At 41.1% G+C, this 27,582-nt stretch overlaps 1 protein-coding gene across 1 annotated transcript in view; it reads right to left on the bottom strand.

The window, feature by feature from the left end:
• tmem132e (transmembrane protein 132E) overlaps nucleotides 1-27,582 on the bottom strand; it is a 585,697-nt gene that overhangs the window by 227,192 nt on the left and 330,923 nt on the right. Inside the window, exon 4 of the mRNA XM_073053675.1 lies at nucleotides 7,549-7,741. Coding sequence (XP_072909776.1) covers nucleotides 7,549-7,741 — 193 coding nt within the window. The remainder of the gene's footprint in view (nucleotides 1-7,548; nucleotides 7,742-27,582) is intronic.

Here is a 27,582-nt window from a genome sequence, read left to right as displayed (position 1 = left end):
GGCAATTCTGCCTCATTCTTCACTAGAAGAGTCCTCCCACGACACCAGTTTCATGTAAATGTGGTCAGAGGCTCTATATTAGGTGGCCAGGCCCTCAATATTAAGATGCAATAATCATACAGTGCACCTCTATTCATCCATTTGAATTCCTTAGACTATAAATTTCTCAAAATACGTATAATCTTTATTCTATGGATGTTTCTAAATAATTTAATTGCTTTGAAAAGACATACAATCACAGGTAAATTTTGCATCACTGTGAAAATCTTTTCCATTTCCAAACATAACAATACTACTATTGCATCAATCAATACTTAAAATGTTTGTTATTTGACCTGTCCAATTTCAATCACCAGAATGGGGCTAGATTTATCAAGCACATTCACTCTGTTCACAACAAAAGGTAGGATCTCCAGGAGATGCCCTTTTCAATTGAACCTCCCATTCTCATTCTGACATGGTTGTCCATCATCTCCTCTACTGCCACAATATGGCCAAACTCAGGTTGGAGGAACACTTCATATTCTGTCTAATGGCATGAACATCAATTTCTCTAACTTCTGGTAATTTCACTCTCCTTCTCCTTATCTCTTTCTCCAGTCCCCAGTCTGGTTACTTTCTTACCCCCTTCTCTTCTCCACACATGCACATCACTTCCCCTGGTTCCCCTTCTTTCCTTTCTTCCATGGCTTACTGTGTTCTCCTATTAGATTCCTCCTCCTTCAGCCCTTTCCCTCTTCTATCTACGCCCTCCAAGCTCCTTACCCCTTACATCCTCCACCACCTACCCATCTTCCCCCTCACCTAGTCACATGCATCACCTATCAGCTTGTATCCTTCCCCTCCCCACACCTTTTTATGCTGGCTTCTGCCCCCTTTCCTTTCCATTCCTAAAGTGTCCAAACCTGAAACGTCAACTGTTTATCCCCCTATAAGTGTAAGGTGTGTGGGTAGGTATGAAAATAGGCACAGCAGGGAAATGGTTAACAATCAGGAATTTGTGGGCCTGTTATGTTGTTGGGCAGATTGACCCTTGATACTAGATAAGGGGAGAAGAATATGTGACTCTGGTCTACCGGATAACATGTCTGAGAGCAAGCCAAAAATGCTGATTTGTGTAAAAGCAATCAATTACCTTGTCTCTAAAAATGTTTTTTTTTTTACATTGTTTGGTTGTAAGCTTAATAGGATGCATTGTCCCTGCGGAGGCAGAGGCCGATTGTTGAAGGCGACATCAACGGTGGTACTTGCAGGTGTGGAGGATGTACGTTGGCTTAATACGTGACCAGGACTTGGATCATGTAAGCGTCGGATTGGATACCTAACCCCTTCCAGCTGGACTGGGAGGTGGTGATAGTGCTATAAAGGTGGGCAAGTTCTTCCTTGGGCAGAACACTCTCCTGGGTCCCACCTTCGGGCCGAGCAGCTGAATCGGTGCCAAGGACCTCCACCCTAGCGAGTCCACGGCCAATCACCTGCTTCAGGGACCATGCAGATGTTGCTAAGTATATTTGGCGACGTAGACTACTAGGGGTTACTTAAGTTAGTCCTACCTATTAGTGGCGTAGGTAGTGTACAAGATAACACGCTTCTCACAACTCTCGATTCCTTCTCTGTATTAACAATTAACTGGGTTTTGAAGGAACTACCAAGTTTAAGTCCATTTGTTCAAGTGAAACCAAATAGTTGCAGCATCCACCCATTACGATTATTCTATTTAGATCTTAGATTTGCGGAACAATCACAAACTCGAGAATTATTTAAAAAACATAACCTTGAGCATCTGACTTGTGAGTTAAGCTCAAATTTGGAAAGCAGAAGAAAATAGAATATACAGGAAAGGGACAAATGTGACTGGCATTTCACTTCATTAACAATACTTAGCTTTCAAGATGGAAATATGCCTCATCCATGATACCATAACATGCAGTTTCAAAAAAAAAATTCCAGCTACTATTTTGAACAAGAGTTTCATCCACTATCTTGAATGTCAATGTGGGGAAAAAAGTGCCTTGTGCCAGAATTACTGTCTCCTTCTCAGAGCGATAGTCTAAGTTATGTGGATAAACATAATTTTAACAGACAGCTTTCATCTATAATGTCATTATGACAGGCACAATACCACTGTATTCTCCATAAGGACAACAACAAAATAAAGGAACTTAGCATGTTCAATGGGGAAGTGAGATCAGGATCTGAGCTGTTGCATGCAGAAGATTGTAATCTAACGCATAATAGGTCTACTAAATTTGTGTGTTGTGAGCCATGGTTTACTGCTTTAAAGCTAAAAGCAGTGAAAGTATAGCATGATGTCCAATTGTTTCACCTTATAAACACCAGTCAACTGAAATATATTAAAAGTGTGTAGCATATTCAAAAGCAAAAATGGGGCAGGCAAGGTTAAATAGTGGTACTACAACAACAGTGACACGGGTTCAAATCTGCCACTGTCTGTAAGGAGTTTGTACATTCTTATGTACAATGTACTGTGTATGTAATCAAAATGGCTTCTTTGGTTTGCTAGAGTAGGAATGCTTTTATGTCTAATAAGTGTTTTTTTCTTGCAGTTGGTTAGCTTTGGACTTGCTGATATGAGGATTGTATTCATTTGTTAACCAATGAGGAATGTTATTTTGTCTTGTGGGGCTGGGAGCTTGGGAGGTTTCGCGGTCTTTTGAAGGGAGGCGGGAAGCAGACGCTGAGGAAGGTGGACGTGCGCTGCACTGCTCGGTCGACCACCGGGGGCGGTCCCAGGTGCGAGGATGTGGAGGTCGGAGGCAAGCGACGAGGGGTCGAATGGTTCGGTGGTTGAGCTCCAACGATGTGCACTAAACTGATTGAACTTTGATAAGTTGGCACCTTTTGCTTTATTTTCTTTTCCTTCATATATACTCTTTTGCATATATAGAGTCTTTTAAACTCTTTTAGTTTAAGTAAAATTTTTAATGTATTCCATAACGGTATCTGGTGTGAGTTTGATATTGTGTGGTACGCGCGGCATAAACTTGATTCTCCCAGCACCTGCGTGTATGGGAGGTGGGGTTGGTGAGTGGCTGGATCTCCTTTTCCCCTAGACATATACCAGCCTGTTGGGTAAGTGTTACATTTGTGGGGTGCTCGTCCGGGATTGGATTGTCAGGGGCTGTGGAATCGCGCAGGCAGCAGAGCGGAGATGGACAGAGATAAGATTGTTACCTGGTGCGAGTTGGAAGAGGTACCGGTGCAGTATGCCTGTGTAGTGAGCGGGGTGGATTTTCGAGTTTCGGGAGACGCGTTAGTGCGGGGGTTAAGTTTGGTGAAGGGTATTGGGCAGGTAGAATTGGTAGCTAGACGGTGTGGTAAAGAGGTGGAGTCTAGCTGGGTGTTGGTTCGTTCGAGTGCTGACGTCATGACGTTGGAACTGCCGGCGACGGTCAGTGTTCCAGGGGAGGCGGGGCCATAGGGACTCCACACTCTCTCCGAGGGTGAGGATGACGAGATACCGGAGGAGGAGCTAGAGCTAGAGGCGGCACCCGGAGAGGTGCCCGTCTCTAGTAAAGGGGGGTTGGAGGGGGAAGTCGTGACTAGGCCCCACCCCCCAGGTAGGGTGGAAGCTTCGGAGCTGGCGGCCGCAGTTAACTCCCTGGTGGGAGTGGCCAAGGGGCCATGGCTGAAGCTGGGGGTGTTCTCCGGAGCCAAGCCTACCCCGGATGGGGAGGTGGACTATGAGACCTGGATCGAGCATACGTCTTTGATGTTAAAGGAGTGGCCGGGCTCGGAGGAGGAGAAGAGGTGGCGATTGGTGGGAAGTTTGAGGTGTTCGGCAGCCAAAACAGTCTGGGAGTTGAAAGCTGAAAAGCCTGGGGCTTCAGTGGAGGAATGCATAGAGGTTTTGGAGGGAGCATTTGGGTTGTCAGGGGAACCCTGGCTGCTTTTAGCAGAGTTCCAATGCCTGGAACAACGGAGAGGGGGAAAAACTCTCCAAGTACATATTTCGGATGGAGAGAATGCTTACGGGGTTGCGGCACCGGGGGGTAGTGAAGGCACCTGACGTGGCTAGCGTGAGGATGAGTCAGATATTCAGTGGCTCTCTGGAGGAGGACAAGGTGGTGTGGACTATCCGGCAGGCTTATAGGAAGGGCCCCCTTCCATCCTTCGGGCAACTAATCAGAGAGGTGCGGGAGGAAGAGAGAGCGTTGGGGTGGAAAAGGGGCTCGGGCCACCAGGCGCGATCCTCAGCAATACAGGAAGTGGTGGCTGGGTGGAGGACTGAAAACCCCCAGGGGAGTAGGGACCCCCCCTCTGGAGGGGAAGAACAGGGAAGTTACTCACTCCCGGGGGCGACCCGTGCAGTGGGTTGGGAGCGGGGGCCGTCCTGGAGGAGGAGGAGCGGCGGGCAGCGTGTGCTTTAACTGTGGGAAAGAGGGGCATTTCAGGCGGGACTGTGGGCGGCCGAGGGTGTGCTATAGCTGTGGAGAAGAGGGACAATTTCAGTGGGATTGTGAGAGACAAGGAGCCCCGCAGAGGGCAAGCCCCCCTGCGACTAAGAAGGGAGAGGTGTCGGGAAACTTAGGAGAAGCTCAGTGAGGGAACGGACTGGAGCCTCTGGAGGAACACATTCCCAGAGATCAGCCAGGGGACCACCGGGTGCCCACGCCTCTATTCCGGATGGGCTGGTAGGACCCCGTGCCAGTGTTTGTCTACGGATAGAGGGAGTTTACGCAAAAGCTGTTCTTGATACGGGATCGCAGGTGACCTTATTGTACCGGTCTTTCTACAACAAATATCTAAAGCATTTGCCTGTAACCCCATTTGACGCCCTGCAGATTTGGGGTGTGAGCGAGAGTGACTACCCGTACGATGGGTACCTATCGGTGAGATTGGAGTTCTCGGAGGGCGATGTGGGAGTGTCTGAAGCTATTGAGATGTTGGTGCTGGTGTGTCCGGACCTGGTGGAAACTGGTGGTGCTGCCCTCCTGGTGGGGACTAACTCCCCCGTTGTGCGACAGCTCCTGGGAGCTTGTAAGGAGAAAGGGGGGGAACACTTTCTGGAGACCCTCTTGGTGCATCCAGTGTTTCGAGCGGTGTTCGAAGAAGGGGTTGCCCCCCAAGGGCTGGACCCAGAGTGTAAATGAGGGACGGTGTGGTGTACGCAGGCGAGGCCCAAGGTGATTTGACCAGGGGAGGTAGCACTCGTGATGGGGACCCCCAGATTCCCCGGAGTGCCGACGGGTGAAGCCCTGTTAGTAGACGCCCCAGACGATCTTGAAGGGGAGACACGATTTCCGGCGGGGGCGCTGGTGAGGCCCGAAGTGCAGAGACCAGGGGTGGTACATGCGAAGCGTATAGCCGTAAGTGTCAGGAACACTATGGCAAGAGAAATCACCTTTAAGAGGGGAATGCCACTAGCGCATCTGTTCCCGTTGACGGTAATGTCTAGCGCACCAGTGAGGACCCCTAATGGGGAGGGGTTGGAGCATCGAAGGGAGCTGACTACTGAAGCCTTTAACTTCGGGGATTCTCCAGTGTCGCCAGAGTGGAAACGCAGGCTAGTGGAGAAGATGCTGAAGATGGAAGCTGTTTTTTCTTGGGGTGAGTTTGATGTGGGCTACTCCAAAAGCACTCGCCACACCATCCATAGGACACCCCGTTCCGAGAGAGATCCTGGCGGCTGGCCCCAGTGGATTGTTACCCGGGAAGCCCTATCTAAAGTATGTGTCCGATATGAAGAGGGAGCTACAGAGGGCGTACGAGTTGGCCGAGGCGGCGGCTACCAAACAAAATCAGAGCAATAAGATGAGATATGATCAAAAGGTGAAGTTTGCCCAATTATTGCCGGGCGACCGGGTCCTTTTACGGAATTTGGGACTCCCTGGTAAGCACAAGTTGGCAGATCGATGGGCGGCCAGCCCCTATGTAATAGAGAGCCAGATGCCGAATCTACCAGTTTACCGGGTGAAACCTGAGAATGGGAATAGGCCTATCAAGGTACTCCATCGGAATCACCTGCTGCCCCTGGGTCAAGCGGTGCGGGTGGACAAGGAGCCAGAGAGGGAGGTTGTGCCTAGTACAAGGACTCTGCGGGGGTGCGGAGCAAGGGAAGAGCCCGCTGCTGAAGAGCCGAGACGGGTCCCTAACCTGGGAATGGATACCGATTCGGAAGATGACGACTCAGATGAGTGGCCCCTGCTCCCATTCGCAGGTGTTTCAGTACCAGAAGAGGAGGCTCCTGGCCCTTCCCCTACTGAGTTGGGCGAGAGGAGAGAAGGTGTTGATGGTCAGATGGAGAGGCAGCCAGCATTGGGCGGAGAGAGGGTGGAACCTGAACATGAGCCAGAGAGTTCTCAGGTGAAGGGGGAACCCCGTGAGGGAGGGAGTGAAGATCTGACAGGTAGACCTGGGGTGTCCGAGGCAGAGGGTTCGCAGGTGAAGAGGGAACCCAGTGAGGCGGAAGGGTCGGCAGAAGGGGTACGGAGATCTCAGAAGAGTAGACACCCCCCAGAGCGGTTGACATATGTGGTGCCAGGAGAACCGAGTGTGATTTCTACTGCTCTGGGTAGTTATGTCGCTGCTTTCTGCACCTGGGTTGGGTTTTGTGTGTTGCAAGAAGCCTTGGGGAACTCTGGTAATATCATGAGGGCATGACATTTGCTGGTGGGGAGAGAATGTACAATGTACTGTGTATGTAATCAAAATGGCTTCTTTGGTTTGCTAGAGTAGGAATGCTTTTATGTCTAATAAGTGTTCTTTTCTCGCAGTTATTTAGCTTTGGACTTGCTGATATGGGGATTGTATTCATTTGTTAACCAATGAGGAATGTTATTTTGTCTTGTGGGGCTGGGAGCTTGGGGGGGTTTCGCGGTCTTTTGAGGGGAGGCGGGAAGCAGACGCCGAGGAAGGTGGACGTGCGCTGCACTGCTCGGTCGACCACCTGGGTGGTCCCAGGTGCAAGGACGTGGAGGTCGGAGGCAAGCGACGAGGGGTCGAATGGTTCGGTGGTTGAGCTCCAACGATGTGCACTAAACTGATTGAACTTTCATAAGTTGGCGCCTTTTGCTTTATTTTCTTTTCCGTCATATATACTGTATTGCATAGTACTCTTTTAATTTTAGTAAAATCTTTAAAGTGTATTCCATAACGGTATCTGGTGTGAGTTTGATATGGTGTGTGTACATGCGGCATAAACTTGATTCTCACAGCACCTGCGTGTATGGGTGGTGGGGTTGGTGAGTGGCTGGATCTCCTTTCCCCCTAGACATATACCAGCCTGTTGGGTAAGTGTTACACTTATGACCACGTGGGTTTCTCCCAGGTGCTCAGGTTTCCTTCCACATTCAAAACACATACGAGTAAGTAGATGAATTGGTCACACAGTTGTAAATGGACAGCGCAAGCTCATTGGGGTGGAACAGTCTGCTACCACACTGCTTCTCCAAATAAATAAAATCTTACTGATATTTTCCATTTAAATTATTACATACCTTGGAATTGAATAGAAGTGTTTTATGGGTGATACCTGTCAGGACTATTGGTTGGGAAAGAGAAAAGGAAGATGGTAAAAGCACTCACCATAGAGAGTGGTACAATAGCCCGGATGTCCTTCTGAATCACAGTTAATTCTGTCACCACTTTGTCAGAATCTGGAGGAGGATTTTTTCCACGGTAGTCAACATGCCACATAATTCGTCTTGTCACTGACTGGCTGGTAAAATTTTCCATTTCAAAGTTCAATTGAATAATTTCATTAGGCTGAGCAGATCCTCTGTTAAGAAATTAAATAAATTTTAGATTTTGCATTCAAAATATTAAAAGTTTAAAAACTTTACAGCTTCAATTTACTTATATACTTGATTTTATACATGCCTTATAAAAACAGTACCCAGAAAACTCTCAAATCACGTTATATTCAATAATAATTATTACTTTGTCATTTTTCACCAAAGGCAACACAGTAATGAGAATACACACAAGTCCATTATCAAGCATGAGTAATGAAATTTTTTTTCTTTACTCAACAGTCAATTTACTATGCAGCTAGTTACCAAACAAGTTTGGTATTTACATTGAATCAGCATAACTTGATGATATAAACCTTGCCAACCTGCAGACTCTATCTCACATCTATATTAAAACATTGTCGTTCAGGGACAACTGCTGTAAGGGTAAACACACTATCAAATCCCAAGATGATACTTGAATCCTGACATTCCCCGAAATGGAAACAATCAGTTGGATAGTGAGTTAATTCAGCAAAGGGGATGGTTATTATTGCTTCGGAGTACAGAATAGGCTATAACAGTGTCAGGAAAATATAATTATTATTTTTAAAGTTATGCTTAATCTGTCTGCAAATTACTTGAAATATTAAATTTCAAATTGTGAAAATCCAAGAATCTACCATCCAAATAAAATGACATATCAATGGAAATTGTTACAAAATAAAATATAGCAACTTATTTTTGTTATAAACTAGTATTTTATACATAGTCAATTAATAAAAATTGAAGCCTCACTAGTTATTACTAATGGCTACACTGTAATAAGAAACATTATTCAGGAGCTACGCACGAATAATTAAATAATATTTTTCCTACTTAATACACATCTAACTTACTACTAGGTTGGTTTCAAAACAAATCTTGTCTGACTGGTTGACCTCTTTCCCTATTGCTCTTTCTTTCCTTATCAACTTTAGTTTCCTAATTCCACAAAAACAAATGACCTCATCCTTCACCATACCAAATTTATTAGCATTTTAACTTCTCACTCTATAAGGCTGCCAATGTTTTCCTGTATTTTGGTGCAGTTTTCCATGTGATTCACCACATCTCACGTTTTGACTCATGAAGACTAGTCTATCAGTTTAATTGTGGGTAATACATGTATGAAAACGACATTTTATTTATTTATTTTATTCACTGGGATACAGCCTATTGCTCTTTGGCCCTCTGAGCCATGCTGCCCAGCAACCACTGATTTAACCCTAGCCCAATTACAGGACAATTTACAATGGGCAATTAACCTAACAACCAATACGTCTTTGGACTGAGAGGAAACTGGAGCACCCAGAGGAAAAGCACACGGTTACGGGGAAAATGTACAACGCCTATAAAAAGTATTCACCAAACCCCCCCCCCGCCCAGAAGTTTTCATGTTTTATTGTTTTACAACATTGAATCTCAATGGATTTAATTTGTCTTTTTTTGACACTGATCAACAGAAAAACTCTTTCATGTCTAAGAAAAACAGATCTCTACAAAGTTATCTAAATTAATTACAAATGTAAAACACAAAATAATTTATTGTGTAAGTAGTCACCCCCTTTAATATGACACTCCAAATTATCGCTGGTGCAGCTAATTGGCTTTAAAAGTCACATAATTAGTTAAGATGTCATAGCTATGTACAAACTTGTGTGCTGTCAAGGTGGTTCAATTGATTGTAGTAAAAAAAATACACCTGTATCTGGAAAGTCCAACTGCTGGTGAGTCAGTATCCTGGCAAAATCTACACCATGAAGACAAAGAACAATCTAAGCAACTCCACAAAAAGGTTATTGCAAAGCACAAGTCAAGAGATGGATACAAGAAAATTTCCAAGTCACTGATTATCTCTTGGAGTACAGTTAGGTCAATCATCAAGAAATGGAAAGTATATTGCACAGCTGTAAATCTGCCTAAAGGCAGGCTGTCCTTAAAACTGAGTAACTGTGCAAGAAGCCACTAAGGGACCTATGACAACTCTAGAGGAGTTACAAGCTTCAATGGATTGGATGGGAAAGACTGTGCATACAGCTGTTGCTTAATTGCTTCAACAGCCACAGCTTTACAGGAAAACTGCAAAGAAAAAGCCACAGTTACAAAAAAACCATGAAATCTCAGCTAGAGTTTGCTGGAAGGTAGGTGGGAGACTAAAGTTAGCTGGAAGAAGGTTGTATGGTCTGATGAAACCAAAATTGAGTTTTTTGGCCATCAAACTAAATATTAGTAATACCAGGGCGGTTCGATATGAAGAGGAAACTGTTATCCATGCAGCAGGCTCCCCCTCTGCATGCAGCTGATGAATCAAAAGGAACACCAGAAAACGATTCAGTTTGGCACCAGCAGCATCGCAGGAAATGCCAGTCAGTGTTGAACTCAACATAGGGACTGCCTTAGGTACTCCAACTCCGGATTTTTCCTCAAGGCTTACTCCCGAAACCTTACTCATGATTGGATACAGTCACAAGGGAGCAGAGGTCTGTAATTAGAGTTTTCCTTCTCCTAGATGAGCTGCTAACTATTACTGACAAGCCCTATCTGCCTGAAGGGATTGGTTTTATGGCACTAGTAACCCACCTTTCTCTCTTCTGTCAATGAAAACAGTTCTGCAGGGCTTAGTAGCAAAGCCAGATGTGAAGACCGGGAGCTGGTCTTGGTTGTCAGAGGCTATTTGAAACGCAGGCTATTGGGAGCATTTAATAGCAGTGGGAGCTTATCCCCACTACTCCTCCTCCACCACCCCACAAGCTATAATATTCTTAATGTATATACTGGGGTAATTAAAGTCCTACTTGCAACAGGATCAAGGCACCATAGCACTAGATACACAACATTTGCAAGAAAAAAATATTTATACAAAATTTTTACAAGAAATGAAAACACAATTAGAACAACAAACAAAAAAAAACTTTGTATTTTCATTCCAGATACACAAAAAGTACAACCTGGTCAGGTCTAGCACCATCAGTTCTACTCCAAAGAATAAGACAACATCATGTCAATAAATCCAACAGTCATGTCCATCACTATATCCGTGTATGAAAGAACATGGGCTGTTTAGCAGTGGTAACTGGTGAGCAAACTTTTCTAGGCTAAACAGGAAAAATACCTGTTGTGGAGCAAATTTATAACCAGATGTGATTAGGTGGACACATCTGGTTATAAATAAGGAAAAAATGAGCCAGTTTGTTGAGCATCAATGTATAAATAGTTGGGACAATTTACATGAAAACTTACACAAGACATCTGGAGATTCAGGATGTGGGTCTAACTCCGACTTTGCATAAGAATTGTACGCAGCCAAGAACCTATTCCTTCTAACATGAATGTAGTAGACAGCTCCAAGTTAGTACTTAAACCAAATATGATGTAATGTCTGATAGACTGCACTGATATGTGGACAGAAGCTACCAAATGTTTTGGTTTGTAATCCAAACTCTGATTCCACTGTTGCCGTGGTATTTGAATATGCTTTGGAATTCCAATAATCTTTAACCCAAAGGTGCTGCTTGATTAGTTGACACACTCCTTTGGGGGATGCAGTGAAAACAGGCAGTCTCCTCTCAGAATAAAAGGATTTGCTTTCTCATCAATATTGTTTCAATTATACCTCTTCAGTTGCCAATCAACCAGATAGTCCAGATTGGTGCTATTTGTACTACTTTTGATGTGGTCCAAAGTTAGCCTCTCTGGACCCAGTGCCATCTACAGTCATCCTTCAGTCACTTGCAATATCCTACATTCTAAGGGACCAATTATCATGAATTTGTCTGTGCCACTTAAGAAGCACTGCAAAGTTGTAGCAAGGCAAGGGCACATGGAGGACAGGAATTAAGGTAACTCAACAAGGTAATTAGTCAATAATTGCATGAGTTCTAGATTTGCTGATTATTTTTATGCAAATATGTTGATTTGCTTACAACAAGATGGGAACTTGGCACCTTTGGGATTCAAATTTGTTCTTTGTCAGGCATCATTGAACAGATCAGCATTTTTTGCTCAACTCTACTTGCAATTGTGGGTGGTACCTTAGTGATAACCTTGCAGTCCGGGAATTCAGTCTCTCTCCAAAGAATACACACTAATGATGGGCTATAATTTCTCAGTGAAGGAAATTGATTAAAGTGAAACACCTGTCTGTAGGATTGCCACTCTTAATCCCCAAAAGAATGCACAGTCCAATACTGAATTTTAATGCACTATTACAGACTGGTCAATCCTTGATTTATCTGCCCTTAGACTGTGATCGATATTAATCTTCTCCTTGGTGGTTATGTTGCATTCTTTATTGTTGGCTGAGGACAATGTTCATGCAAACACATTGTTCTGATCCATTGTTGTTCTTGTTAGGAATCACCTTTGCATAATGAGGATTTCTGCCTTCATATACTTCTGAGGCAGAAAGACATTAGATTTCAGTCAGCTTTCTTCATAACTTTGAGGAATTGTGTCTCTTAACTGCAGACAGACTCAGAAAGTCAATGGTGGTTTGTCAAAATTCTAAATATATCTGTGGAATTCCAGAAATCTACACCTGTTAGTTTTTGTGCACTTATGCCATTTGGCCAAAGCAATCTCACTGAAGAATCTGGACACTTTTCATGCTTTCAATGGCAGAAAACGTTTAACAGCAAAGTAACCAGTATACAGCTAACTCTGTGGTACAATGTGGTTTGGGTCCCACACACTCCATTCTCATGATTGCCAGTCATCAGTAACATTGCTACACATCATCTCCGCTGCAAAAAAAAAGTAAAATTCCCTTATTAGCCATACTTTGTGGTAAATCAGCACTGGCACTGAATTAGCACTCTCTTCAACCCCCAATTCCACCAAGCATAATTTCTGTACAAACTTTCTACATTTACCAGCCCTTCCAGACAGGGTAGGTTTATCTCATCTCCTTCAGTGTAGGAAGAATTATAAGGCACAAAGTCTATCATATCAGATCCAAGGTCAGTCAAGCAAGGTTTAAAAAGCCATGATTAAGCACACTTGTGAACTACTGTCAATCAAGCTCACTATGCCTCAAAATATAAAATAAGGCCTTGTGTACAACAACAAATACCCGCAGACATGGTTAAATCATGTGACCTTTTTGAATCTTGTCCATTCATAATCATATGCAGTAGGCTTCCCAATGTGACACAACTGCTTTAAACTTGTTTAAATAGAAAGAAGAAACTGATTTTACCCATTTGCACTGAACATTCTTTGAACTAGACTATACAGGTAAATTGTGTAGTGCATCTCTCCAGGTTTGTGCATGTGGCTGCCCAGGTGTGCATTTGAATGCTGCAGCAATAACCTAGAGGAAATGGCTGATGATTTCTGTCATAAATTGAGTTCATGTATGCATCAACATACTTGTGGCACTAATGTATTTGGCCAATTCTATTGAATATTACAGAATCTCCCCAGATTATGAAAAATCTGATTTACAGAAATTCAACTTTACACAAATTCTCCTCCAATTTTTAAAAATATTTTTTCATTATAGGAAAGTTGTTACAGAAATGAAAACACCTTCAGGAGTTATGGAATTGTAGTTAACAACCAATCTACAAAAAATTGTTTACATGTAACCTCCCCACAGTAATCCGACACCATTGTCTCTTACAACACAGGCTGCTAGTTCACAACAGTAAGCCGCTTCAAATATTTGTTTCTATTTATACATGTAAAATACTTTATCAAACAATACAACATCTAGTGATACTTAAAGGTGACTGAAAATAGCCACTGGATGAGGAACATTTTGATTTCGTATCATTGTAACTACACTAAAAACTACCATCTCCATAACACTAATCAATAAACTCCAGGTCCTAGGCTTTGATGTCTTCTTGTGTGACTGGATCTTCAATTTCTTCACTTGCAGACCCTAGTCAGTATGGATTGGCAGTAACATCTTCTCCATAATCACCATCAGTATGTGTATACTATAAGGCTGTGTGATTAGCCCTGGGCTTATACCAATTAACCTACCAGCAATCGTCTTTGGACCATGTGAGGAAACTGGAGCACCTGGAAGAAACCCACGTAGACATGGGGGTGATCATACAAACAGCAGCGGGAATTGAGGCTAGGTCACCTCAACTGTAAAGCGTTGTCCTAACCACTACGCTACCTAGGTTGATAGTTTCTGGATTGGTAAGGGCACCAAACGTTACAGGGAGAAGGCAGGAGAATGGGGTTGAGAAGGATATTATATTCGTCATGAAGGAATAGCAGAGCAACTCATTGAGCCATATAGCCTAAGTCTGTGCCCACCTCTTATGGATCTATGGTTTTAAAGCAGCTTGTTCATATGCCTAACTTTTTCTTTTTTCCATCCAACTCTACTCAAATTGTGTACTGTTCCTAGACTGTTCATTGCTTAGTACATGTAGTTAATCACTACATTTTTGGTAAACCAACACAAGCCCAATCAAACTGATAATTCAAACCATCAATTAATTGAAGGCTACAACACGTGACAACATATACTTGTGAAGCAGTAGCATGCAATTTAATAAAATTTATTTTTGTGGTGAGGAATGCACTGAAATTAAGACTAATTGAATGACACAAAGGTAGAATGGAAAGTTAAGTTGTGAAGAGGACAAAAAGTTTCCAATTGGATATAAATAGATTATGTGTGTGAGTAGATATTAAGTAAATGAAATATCTAAATGGTGAGATATTGCAGAGCTCTGAGATATAAAGGGATTGGGTGTCTTTGCTCATACTTCCCAAGAGATTAATATGCTGGTACAGCAAGTGATTTTGAAAACCGACAGAACATTATTGCTTATTGGGAGGGGAATGCTTAAGCTACATGAAGTTTGATGAGACTGCAACTGGAATATTGTATTGGTTTCCTTATTCAAGGACAGATGTTAATATATTGAAAGCGAATCAGAGAAGATTGACTAGAAAAATACTTGGAAGAGTTGAATTGCCTTACGAGGAAAGGTTCGATAGGTCAGACTTGCATCCATCGAGAGGGCATAAAAGATGATGGGGAACAGAGTAAATGTAGAGAAGATGTTTCTTTTTTTTCTGGGAGAAATTAGAATTAAGAGGCAATGCATACAAAGTGTTGGAGGAACTCAGCAGGTCAGGCAGCATCTATTAGAGGAATAAACAGTTGACATTTTGGGCCAAGACTCTTCATCAGGACTGGAAAGTAAGGGAGAAAAAGACATAACATGGTAGTGGGGCAAGCTAGCAGGTAATAGGTGAAATCTGGTAAGGGGGAAGATGTGTGGGAGTGGAGGGAAGATGAAGTTGGGAGGTGGGAAGTGATAAATTGAAGAGGTAAAGTGCTGAAGAAGGAATATGATAGGAGAGCACAGCAAACCATGGAAGAAAGGGAAGGAGGAGGGTGGTAATAGAATCTCAGTCCAAAATATCAAGAGAATATTTCTTTTTCTTTCCATATATGCTGCCTGATCTGCTGAGTCCCTTCAGGTCTTTGTGTGTGTTGCTCAAGTTTTTCAACATTTGCTAAATCTTTTATGTTTAGAGTTAAAGAGTAACTGTTTAGAAATAAAGGGTCACCCATTTAAGACATATGCCTGTAAGTTTTCTTTCTTCTTTCAGAAGGTCATAAGTCTCCAGAGTTCTTCCAATGTTTGAGTATTTTTAAGGCAGAGTTATACATAATATTCATATTGGGGTGAAAGGTTATTGTAGTGAGATGGGAATGCAGAGTTGAGAGGGTAATCAGATCAGGCATGATCTTATTAAATGGTGGAGGAAGCTCAAAAGGCCAAGTTGCTTTCTTATGTTCCTATTTCATATGACTATGTTTGCAACTGCAGCAAGCCTTTCTAACATCAAATTAAGTTAAGGGGGACAAGACATACAGTCGATAGATGAAAATGCACTCTTCAGCGTTAATAGTTTCAAGGAAATATGAATGGAGTTGAAAGAATGGACATTATTTCTTGGAGAAAATGATGTTTCCTCCCACCCACTATTCAACTTCCAATAATTTTTAAGATTAGATTGTAAGATCATGAACTATATGATAGCAGGCCACTTGAGTAGATTAAACAATAGTTGAGTGTGATATCTGAGAAATGACCTCTCCATTAGTGTCCAGCTCTCACCAATCACTACTTTAACTCCAATGTTTTGAAAGATATGAGACATTTGTAGAAGGTTAAGATGTTTATGAGTATTCACCAGTTGAGATCTCATAATATATTTCAAGCTCTGTTATATCATACCTGACTCACGTTACCTCATATTAAAATGCCTATTTGTGCCTGAGGAAAGCTATTTTTGAAAATGATCTACAACTGCAATATCAGAGATCATTCTGTAAAATATTTATTTAGTTCCTTGTGAGCCAAAGGGAGCAGTATGTCCCCTGAACCCCAGATGAAAAACTATAAGACTATCCTATCTGGATTTCTATCTGGTGATTCCAAAATTATCACTTTCTGATGCTTCCCTTTCTAAATTATTTGCTGTAATTCTCGAGGACACTCTGATGGAACTTCGATAGTGATTTTGTGCTAACCTCATAGCTCACTCTGAACTCTGTTTCATTACAGTGAAATAAGGCAAAAGATTTCTTGCAAAGTGTTATGAGAGATTTAATTAAAATGGATAGGGATCCATTTGCACAGCATGTAAGCTTGGCGCATCACCTAATGCAGTTGCCATTAAAATGGTTTCAGCCAAAAAAAGCATTTATTCTGTAAAGGTTGCAAGTATCTTATATGTAAAAGAAAACTGTTGTGAAAACTGCAGTGGCATTTTACAGAGCAATGATTCTGATCCAGAAATTAACATTTTGAAAATGGTAATTAGTATCTTGAATATAGCGCCTCCTTCACTTACCTGCTGCAACATTTAATATTACTTCTGAAGTTTCAAGCTTGCTGCATTAAAGTCACTTAAAATATAAAGGGATGTAAACAAACACATTGTACATTAGATTAAACTTGATTTCTTTCTCTGAAAAGTAAAATGCTAGAGTAGGGTATTATAAAATTAAAAGGTGAAACAATAATGTAGATTGCAAACACGCAAAAATAACTGGAACTGGTACAATTCAGGAATGTTAGCATAAAAATGTAATGAGGATTATTCTATTATTTCCAATGACTATGAAGGGCATTTCACTTTTAGTGAATCAGTTCAATCACACCTATCTGACTAACACATATTTAAAATGCTGTCAATGGCATCATATTTTTCCCCACAAGCTATGCAAAATTATATACAATTGCACAGAACATAAGACTAATTGGTTCAGTCCAGAATGGAGTTTTTCCTTGAATCTTTTTCCTTTTAACTCTAAATCTTTTTATACAACCTTCTATTTCCTTCTCTTTCATATGCTTATCCAGTCTTCCCTTAAAACCTACATTTTATTATGGTTAATTAAGTTTCTCTGAATACTTGGATTTCTTGGTGACTATCTTATATTGATGGTCTCTGTTTTTCTCTTAACCCCACAAGTAGAAACATTCTCTCACCATCCATCGATCAAAACCTTTCACTTTAAAAATCTGTTTGATTATCAGTCAGTCTTCTTTATTGGAGACAGAGAAGACCCAACCTGTTAATCTTTTCCTGATGGTTGATCTTTCCCTTGCATTTTTGGTTTCAGCCCTGTGCCATTCCATTGTCTTCATACTCTTTTGATTACATGATGATCAAAACTGTATGCACAAGATTTGCTTTAACCAGGTTTGATATATGTTTATGAAAATTTTCATAATTTTCACTTCTATCCCTCAAAATATAAGCCCTAATACTTCACTTGCTTTAGTACTAAGCAATGATGCAAATTTTAGTGATTAATGTATTGGAACTATGAAATCCCTTTGTTCCTCGATCCCACTTCCACCTTCATATCTTCCCACCAAAATATACTGCTTTAAATTTATCGTTGTTATTTGCCCATTCTACAATATTATTTGTTCCAATCTCCTTCAGTATTGTCTATGTCCTCTCAATTTGGGATGCTCTATAAATTAGTAAAGTGCACTCTTAATTCCGTAGTTTAAGTTATTATTACAAGGTAAATAAGGACAGAAAATTTCAGAGATCAGAAGGCAATCATGCATGGTCAACATAGTTTTATAAAACTGAATTGTGTTAAGGGAATTTACTTGGGTTCTTTATGGTTTAACAAGCAGTGACGATAAAGAATGTAGTCTATTTCAAATTCTAGAAAGCATTCTGTACAGTGGCACACAATCATTGGCTGTACAAGATAAGAGCATGTGGAGTTGTGATACTGTACTGGCATGGACAGGGAATTGGCTAACAGAGGAAACAAGCAGTTGGGAAAATTGGGTAATTTTCAGATTGGCAGTCAGTAACTAGTATCTGTGCAGGGACTTCAACTATTTTCAATCTGCTTTGATGACTTAGATGGAAGGCCAGATTTACTTTAGCCAAACAATAGATGATATACAGGTTTCCCCTGCTATTCGAAGGTAGAGCGTTCCTATGAAATGGTTTGTAAGCCGGAATGTCGTAAAGTGAAGAAGCAATTACCATTTATTTATATGGGAAAAATTTTTGAGCGTTCGCAGACCCAAAAAATAACCTACCAAATCATGCCAAATAACACATAAAACCTAAAATAACAGTAACATATAGTAAAAGCAGGAATGATCTGATAAATACACAGCCTATATAATGTAAGAATACTTTTCTACAATTATTGCAGCGCTGTCCACCGCAGCAAAAATCTCACGCAAGCGCTGTCGGCAGCACTTGCTGCAAAAACACACAGCACAAGCGCTCCCGGCAGAAACACACGGCACAAGTGGTCCCGGCAGAAACACACGGTGCAAGCGCTCCCGGCAGAAACACACGGCACAAGTGGTCCCGGCAGAAACACACGGTGCAAGCGCTCCCGGCAGGAGCACTCTTTCCAGTAACCTTTAAGCTATGAAGCTACCAAGTAACACATAAAAATACACAGCCTATATAAAGTATATAAATAATGTATGTACAGTGTTGTTTCACTTACTAGATTCGGGAAGACAGTGAGCACACTGATGATGGTGTGTTAGGCTGAGTCATAGGAGGTGGGGTGGTGGGAGGTAGAGGACACTGGGGTGTCATCTCATCGTCGTCTGTTTAAATCAGGGCAAGCAGGTCACCTTCTTCTATGTCTGCCTGCCTCGATGTCGAAGGTCAAGTTTCGTCGTCTGCTCTGGCTGATGTGGAAGACTTGAAAAACGACAGTATGCTTGACTGCTTACCCTCACGCATTTTTCTATCATACAGTTCTTTGTAAGCACTCAAACCAACCTGCAACCCTGCCCTAAACCTACGTACCCTTTCAAAATTAAAGGCATACTTTTCTGCAATCATTGCAGCATTGTCAATCGCAGTGAAAATCTCACGCAATTGCTTTCCGTTCAGTTCCTGGATGTCTTCACTTTCGGGCCGTTTGCTACTGTGTTCGGTTTCAATTGTTATCCTTTCCTCTTCATCAGCTCTTCATCTCTCAGTTCTTGGTCATGAGATGCCAAAACCTCTTCAACATCATCTTTGTCAACTTCCACAAACCCTTAGCCAAACTCACTATATCCTCACTTTGTTCACCACGATCAAAATGCTTTATTATGTCTAGTTTCACGCTGTGTAACACCCTTTTGCGCTCTTTTAGGCTTTTCCGATACCTTAGAACTCATCTTGTTAACAGATGCACAAAATAAATCGACATAAAGCACAGATGCTCACAGGCACGTGGTTAAGCAATGCCGGCTAGAATGCAGTTCCAGGGGAGGAGCTAATCTGCTCAGCGTGCACTCTGCCTTTTCTTGTAACAGTTAAAACACATTCTGTTAGTGAAAACAGGTAACTAATGTAGGTCTTTCGTAACAGCAAGGTGACGTAGAGCAAACGTTCGAAAAACAGGGGACACCTGTATAAAAAAAAGTGAGGTGGATGTAAAGGAAAATAGCTAGAGGTTAAGGGAAAAAGGAAGTGGTGGCATATAATGTAAGAAAATGATAGGATATCTAGTATGGAAGGAGAGAATGAAAAAACAAGTTATTATGTAATTGCAGCAAAACTACAAAATAGGGCAAGCCCAGTGCTTGAAATGCAAAGAGTCAGCATGCAGGTACAGCAAGGTTAAGAAGGTAGGGAATATAGAAGTAAGGATATTTTTATGCAGAGGCAGTAGTGAGACTGCCCCCTGCCCTATGAGTATTGCACAGAGTTTTCATCATTACATTTAACAAAGGATAAATTTACATTATAGGTAACATAGAATAAAGGGATAAAAGGGTTGACAAATAGGGGGATTAAGCAAGTTGGACTATTCATCAGAAAAATTAAAGGCGCTATTTTTAAGAGGGAATTGCTGGGAGAATGTTTCCACTAGAAGGATTACATAACCTAGGTACGTTTCAGAATAAGTTCCCCATTTAAGAGGGAGATAGGGATTTTATTTTGAGGGTCATGACTTCCTGTAATTCTTCAGCCCTTATAAGCCATGGAAGAGGAGTTGTTGAATAATTTAAATGTAAGGGAGTGAAGGAACATTGGAGAGACAGGAACATAGTGTCTGAGGTCAAGATTGGATAAGCAACAATATTGCAGAGTGGAGCAAGTCTGAAGAACCAATTGGCTTACTTCTGCTCCTGTTTCTTAGATTTCTCATCAATAATATAAACTATGAACAGCAATGGTCCCAGAAGTGATCATTATGGAATATGATCTACCTTCCTTCACTGTGAATAGCTACTCTCTACTCTCCGTCATTAAACCAGCCAGAAATCTGTTTTGCAGCTGACTGTATATTCTTTTATTCATTGTGGGGTACTTTTCCAAGGCCTTTGAAAATCTATATAAATCATATACAAACAAACACATGCATGCATACAGTGGATCCTGGTGAACTGGGCCATCAGTCAATTAGGGCAGCTGCTTATTTGGCATAACTCATAAAAAATAAAAACTAATTGAGAAAATTAGCTGGGATTCCCTTCATTTATTTGGGACACTATACCACAGAATTGAGGCAGGAGACTGTTGCTGAATAGTTTGTAACTAGCATCAGATTCAGAATCAGGTTCAATATCACTAGCATATGTTGTGGAATTTGATAACTTTATGGTAGCAGTACAATACAATACATGATAAATAGGAAAAATGAATTAAAGTAAATATATATAATAATTAAATTAAAATAAGTAGTGCAAAAACAGAAATATATATAAAGTAGTGAGGTAGTATTCATGGATTCATTGTCTATTTAGAAATTGGATGGCAGAGGGGAAGCCGTTCCCAAATTGCTGAGTGTGTGTCTCTGTGCCTGCAGGCTTCTGTGTCTCCTTCTTGATGGTAACAGTGAGAAGAGGGCATGCTCAGGGCGGTGGGGGTCCTTAATGATGGACACCGTATTTTTGCGGCACAGCTCCTTGAAGATGTCTTGGATAATTTGACTAATTTTACCACTCTCTGCAGTTTACTTCAATCCTGTGCAGCAGCTCCCCCATACCATGCTGAGAGTGATCAGTTTTTGAATAGCATCAGTTGCATGTGTTCAAAAAGCAGTGATTTTTGTCACTGATAGTTGGCAAGAAATAAGTAGTAAAACAGTATTCCTTCAGTGAAAATGGGAAAGATCTGTGTCATAATCAAATTTTTACCGATTTCACTTATTGATCAATGACAAATAGGCCCATTAAGTTTACACAGCATGACTATTAATTATTGATATTCATGAAACATACACAATCCTCCCCAGATTATGAGTATTTGACTTAACTACAGCCCATACAGGTCAAGCATTCAGGAGGAAGGCAGGATGGATTTGTCAGCTGCTAGCATCTTCTGCCACATAGGAACTGCATAGGTTTGGGCATGCATTTCTGAATTGTGAATTGTTTGGGTAATGAACAGCTTACAGAAATTGAACCCTGACATAACCGCAGTGAGGACCTGTAATTAAATAGTTAAGTCACCAACTCAAATTTAGAAAGGACACATAAGTTTGAATCCATGCTGAGTTTTATTAGAAAACTGGGCTCTAGCTCTGGAACCTGGCCACACATAGTTGGCTGGATATATGTTTATTTATAATTCTTTAATCCTATTTTGCTCTGCCAAGGCTCATTCTTCAACATTATTAACTTCAGTTAATGACAGAGCAGGTGGGAAAATTAATTAATGTGAGGAGTAACGGCTGATACAACTCTGATTGCAGCAACAGGGCCAATTATCTATATTTCTATGAAATTTCATCAAAATCTGGCATAAGTTTCACAGAAAATTTGATAAGAGATTAATGATATTGTTTCTCATTTCCACTGGTGTTGCCTCTACATGAACAACTTCATACATGTGTCTGAGAACAGACAATTGTGTTGCATGTGTGTTAATTTTTGGATAACTTGAGTTTTATGAAATTTTAAACTAACAAGCAAAAAGAAAAGCATGGAAACAACACTGAAAAAGTATTATTATTGGCCTGGCTAATAACTTAGAACATTGTTGGGTGAATGAATCATTAGGAAACAAAACAAACTCTTTTGCCCACCATGTCTAGATTGTCAGCTATCTAACAAAATTCAGCTATCTAATTACTTTTTGCACAACTCCATTCAGAGACTAATTCAAATCCTCATCCAATTGCTTTTTAAATTTTGTGACAGTTTTTGGCTCCAACAACCTTTCAGGTAGTGTGCTCCAGATTGGAAATGCATATGCTCTCTGGGTGAAAAGAATCTTCCTCAGATCTCCTACTCCTCCTCTTAAACCTAGGCTTTCTCAGTGACCTTTATCATGGCGTATGTTTCTTACTATTTGTTCAATCTATGCCTCATATATTTCAATCTATGCCTCATATAATGCTGCATTTCTCTCCTTCGGGTATGCCATTAGCCTACTCCACTCCAAAGAGAACATCTCAGCCAACTCTGTATCTACATATATCAGAAACATAGAACATCCATAGAAAATAGGACAACGCAGCTCTTCGGACCATGATGGTTGTGCTGACTTTTCAACCTACTCCAAATTTAATCTAAACCTTCCTTCCCACATAGCTCTCCAATTCTCTTCCATCTATTTGCCTTTTTAAGTGTTTCTTAAATGTCCATAATGGATCTGCCACTAACTCCACTTCCGCCAGTGCACTTCTGGCACCCACCCCTGTGAAAAAAATTATCTTTGACATTCACCCAATACTTGCTTCCAATCACCTTAAAATTAAGCCCTCTCATATTAGCCACTGCCGCCATAGGAAAAAAAGTGCTGACTGTCCACTCTATTTATGCCTCTTATTGTATTTTACTGCTCCAACAGATCACATCTCATCATACTTCACTCTAAAGAGAAAAACCCTAGCTTTTCTCGTAAGGCATGATCTCTAATCCAAGCAGCATGCTAGTATATCTCTTCTGCACCTTCTCTAAAACTTCCACATCATTTCTATAAATGAGGCAACCAGAAATAAACATTATACTCCAACAGTGGTCTTAGTAAAGTTTTATAGAGCTGCAACATTACTTTGCAGCTCTTAAACTTAAACCTCAATGAAGTCCAACACAACATATGCCTTCTTAACCATCCTATCAACTTGGAGGATTTCCAGACATGAACACCAAGATTCCTCTGTCCCTCCACATGACTAAGAATCCTGCCATTAACCTTTAAGTTTGATCTTCCAAAGCGTATCACTTCACACTTCTCCAGATTGAAATCCATTTGCTACTTATTAATGTCCAATATAACCAATGACACCATAACGACCTTCTACACTATACACAACACCATGAACCTTCATCTCATCTGTAAACTTATTAACCCACCTTTCCACATTCTCATCCAAGTTATTTATTTTAAAAAAATCAGAGAACAGGTCCCAGAACAGATCTCTGCAGAACAGCACTAGTCATAGACATCTAGGCAGAATATGCTCCATCTATTACCACCCTCTGCCTTCTGTGGGCAAAGTCACTTCTGAATCCACTCTGCCATGTTTCCCTGGATCCCATGCTTCCTAACTTTCTGAATGAGCCTACCATAGGGAACCTTGTTGATTGCCTTACTAAAATCTATATACACCACATCCACTGCTCTACCTTTATCAATGTATTTTGTTTTGCCTTAGGAAAGTCAATCAGGCTCCTGAGACACCACCTGTGTCTCACAAGAAATATGCTGACTATCCCTAGTCACTTTATGTTTCTCCAAATGTTGATACATCCTGTTTCTAAGACTCCTCTCCGATAGATTTTTCTCCATTGATATAACTCATTGGTTTGTAATTCCTAAGATTATCCTTATTAGCTTTCTTGAACAAAGAAATAACATTTGCCAACTTCCAATCTATTGGGAATACTCCTGTGGCCAGTGAGGATGTAAAGATCATTTCCAAAGGTGCAGCGATCTCTCACTCACTTTCAGTAGTAACCTAGGGTATATCCTGACTGGCCCCAGGGATTTATTTATCATCACATTTTTTGAAACTTCCAGCACATCCTCTTTCTTAACATCAGCCTGTTCTATGCTGACCTGATATTCATCAATGTACCTCTGCCAGTGAAAACTGAATCAAAGTAATCATTATGGACCTCTCCTGCCTCCAGGCACATGCTTCCCTCTTTATCCCTGCGCATTCCTACCCTCACTCTATTCATCCTCCTATTCTTCACATTTGTACATGTAAAATACCTTAGGTTTTCCTTAATCCTACTCTCCAGGGTCTTCTCATATCCCTGTCTAGTTTTCCTGATACCCTTCTTAAGCTCCATTCTGGCTATCTTACAACTCTCAAGAGCCTTGTATGATGCTTTCCTTCTTCCTCTTGACTAGATGTTCCTTTCTCTTGTCAACCATGGTTCCTTCACCTTTATGGGCCAAAGCTATCCAGAACCCATTGCAAATACTCCCTAAAATAGCCTTCACACTTCTGTTGTATATTTCCTTGAGTACACTCCCAAGTTCCTGCCTAATAGCATAATTCGCATCCCCCCCCACCAATTATATATTTTCTTAAAACATCAGCTCCTGGTCCTGTGCAAGGTAATGCTGAAGGTCAGGACTTGTGGTCATTGTCTCCAAAATGAGCACCCACTGAGAGATCTGTCTTCTGACCAATTTCATATAACAAATTCTGCCCCATCTGTAACTTTTGCACTAAGGTTCTATCAAAGGCACAGAAAGGGGTATAGAAGCAAAACTTGTCAAAGAATTCATCATGAGATGATAAAAAAGGACAAATCTGTTGGACAGAAATAACTACAATCTACAAATTAATAAACAGGAATGAGACAAGAACAGTGAAAATAGATAAAGTTAAAGTCTTTGTTCTTGCCATGTGGATCCTGGAATGGAGGCAGTCATTTCATCAGGCAGTACTTGCAGCTGCCATTTTGTGATGTGACGAGGTCCTAAGGTTTATTCAAAATGGACTGTGCCTTTAAAAAGTGTGTGTACACTGATTTAGAGAGAGCACCAAATAGCCCATGAGTTGCCATGGTAATGGAAGGGCAGAGCTATATAATGGATAGCTGGTGTTCAGCATGTTTGGGATATATACAAGATCAGTTGTCTTTTCAGACAGACACACGGAAGACACAGATAGAAATACAGAAGAAATAGACACTAGATGAGCTTTGAGTGCCCATGAAAGGATGGGTTTTGCTCAGAGTGTGCAAAAAAAGCTATCGGTGTGTTTAACCCTTGCCTGGGTTGATAGTTTTATCACGAGAAGACGGCATCCTTCTGTGTGGTCACAGTCGGTGACTTTAACAGAACTTCAGAGGACAATGTGGGAAGAATCGATGGCATTGGCTTACTTGGAAAACAAATCATCTCTCTCTCTCTCTCTCTCCTTAATTCTACTCAACTCAATATCACGAACTAAACTGACTTCATTCCCATACCATCATAGGACTGTATCATTTACCACCTAAGCTTGAAGAAGTGTTGGGTTTTATATTTACACACTTATATATGCATGAACTCTGCTAACCTGTTTGATTTATCTGGTTTTATTACTGATTTACGTAGATAGTACTAAATAGTGTTTTGTTTGTAGCAAAACCAGACTTCAGGTGTGTTCCATTTCTGCTGGTTCTTTTAACCTGTTACAGGGTACGTAACAAAATTGGGGGGCTCATCCGGGATAGGAACATATTGGAAGCCATTTTAAATTGTTGGGTGCTTAATTGAGTGATTAATGGTTGATCTGATTGGGGGAAATCTCTTTTGATTTTCTTGAGTGGAATATCAGCAGCAATGGAGATTGAGGTTGGTAAGTTTCTGGTGGAACCTACTCCTGAAGCATTGGATGATGCTAAGGGGAATTGCTCAAAAGTTAAAATGACCACTAGAATGAGGAAGGCATTAATAGCACAGCATTATATATCAAAGGGAATATTTGAAGAGGATGTGTGGGAAATGTTTGTTGAAAATAAACCTACTGAGTTTGAGGTTCAGCTTTGGTTAGAAAAATTAAAGAGGGAGGATGAGAAAGAGGCTGAGACCCTTTCAGAGTCCGCTAAGTCAGCTGACAAGTTTGCCTTAACCCATAAGGTTAAGTTTTTTCTGAGTAAGAGCTACCAGAAGAGTAACAGAGATAACAAGGATAACCCACAGGTTAAACCAGAAAGTAAGTCGGGAAATAGTGTCAAAAGTAAGGAGGAAGGAAAGCAGTCAAAAGGAAAGTTTTCCAGTTTTACATGTCACTTTTGTAAGAAGTCTGGTCATGTGGTGGCTAATCGTTTTGCTCTGAAAAGGGAAAAAGGAAAAGGATACAATTCCAAATGCTTGTGTTCAGTCGGTTGAGACACCGTTAAGGAAGGAGGGGTTTGACCGAGTGCAAGAGGGATTTGAGCAGTTCACCTCAAATGTGTTTGTGTCTGTAAAGGAGGGGTCAACCCCGATTTCAATAACCAGGTAAATTGGAAAAATCAGGTTGGTGCCAAAAGGACTCAGACAGATTAAGAGAATGGGCAAAGAAATGACAGATGGAATTCAGTGTTGAGTAGTGTGTGGTCATGCACTTTGGTAAAGGAACAAAAACACAGACTATTTTCTAAGCAGACAGAAAATTCAAAAATCCGAGGTTTTGGATGAGTTGGGATTTCTCTACAATCTATCAAATGATGAAAGGCCTAGATAGAATGGATATGGAGACGATGTTACCTATAGTGGAAGAGTCTAGGACTAGAGGGCACTACCTCAGAATAGAGGAATGTTCATTTAGAATGGAGATGAGATGGAATTCCTTTAGCTACAGAGTGGTGAATCCATGGAATTCCTTGCCACAGGCAGCTGTGGAGGATAGGTCATTGAGTGCATTTAAGGTGGAAATTGATAGGTTCTTGATTAGTTGGAGCATGAAAGGTTATAGGGAATAGGGAACAGCAGAATGGTGTTGAGAAGGAAAATAGATCAGCCGTGATGAAATGGACAGAATGGCCTAATTCTGCTCCTATCTCTTATGGTCCTATGAGATAATGGGTGACCCCATGTTGGAAATCTGAAGATTAAATTAGAATCAAAAACAGCACCTGGCCCGCATAGACATCTTTTCCTGGGTATTACTTTTTCTATTCTTTGACGGCTCATGGAGGGTCAGGAAAACCAAGCGGGTATGCACAAAGGTATTTTGTTCTAATTTCATGTGCTTATTAGTTGAGACAATAAAGCTACTTAACAGTAAACACAGATTCTCTGTCCCTAACTGATCATTATTATTGAGGGTTAATACCTTAAACAGATTTGGCATCATCTCTTGATTAAGTCACCGGGAGACTTGAGTCAGACCACATTGGTGGGGCACAAAGAGAGATCTGGGACTAGGTAGATGTTACTAACCCAGGATGAAGAATTCGGGGAAGTCTGCAAGTCT

This window comes from Hemitrygon akajei, chromosome 8 (assembly GCF_048418815.1).
Source record: "Hemitrygon akajei chromosome 8, sHemAka1.3, whole genome shotgun sequence".
Lineage (NCBI taxonomy): Eukaryota > Metazoa > Chordata > Chondrichthyes > Myliobatiformes > Dasyatidae > Hemitrygon > Hemitrygon akajei.
Note: the sequence above shows the minus strand (reverse complement) of the source record. Positions and strands in the feature narration are given on the sequence as shown.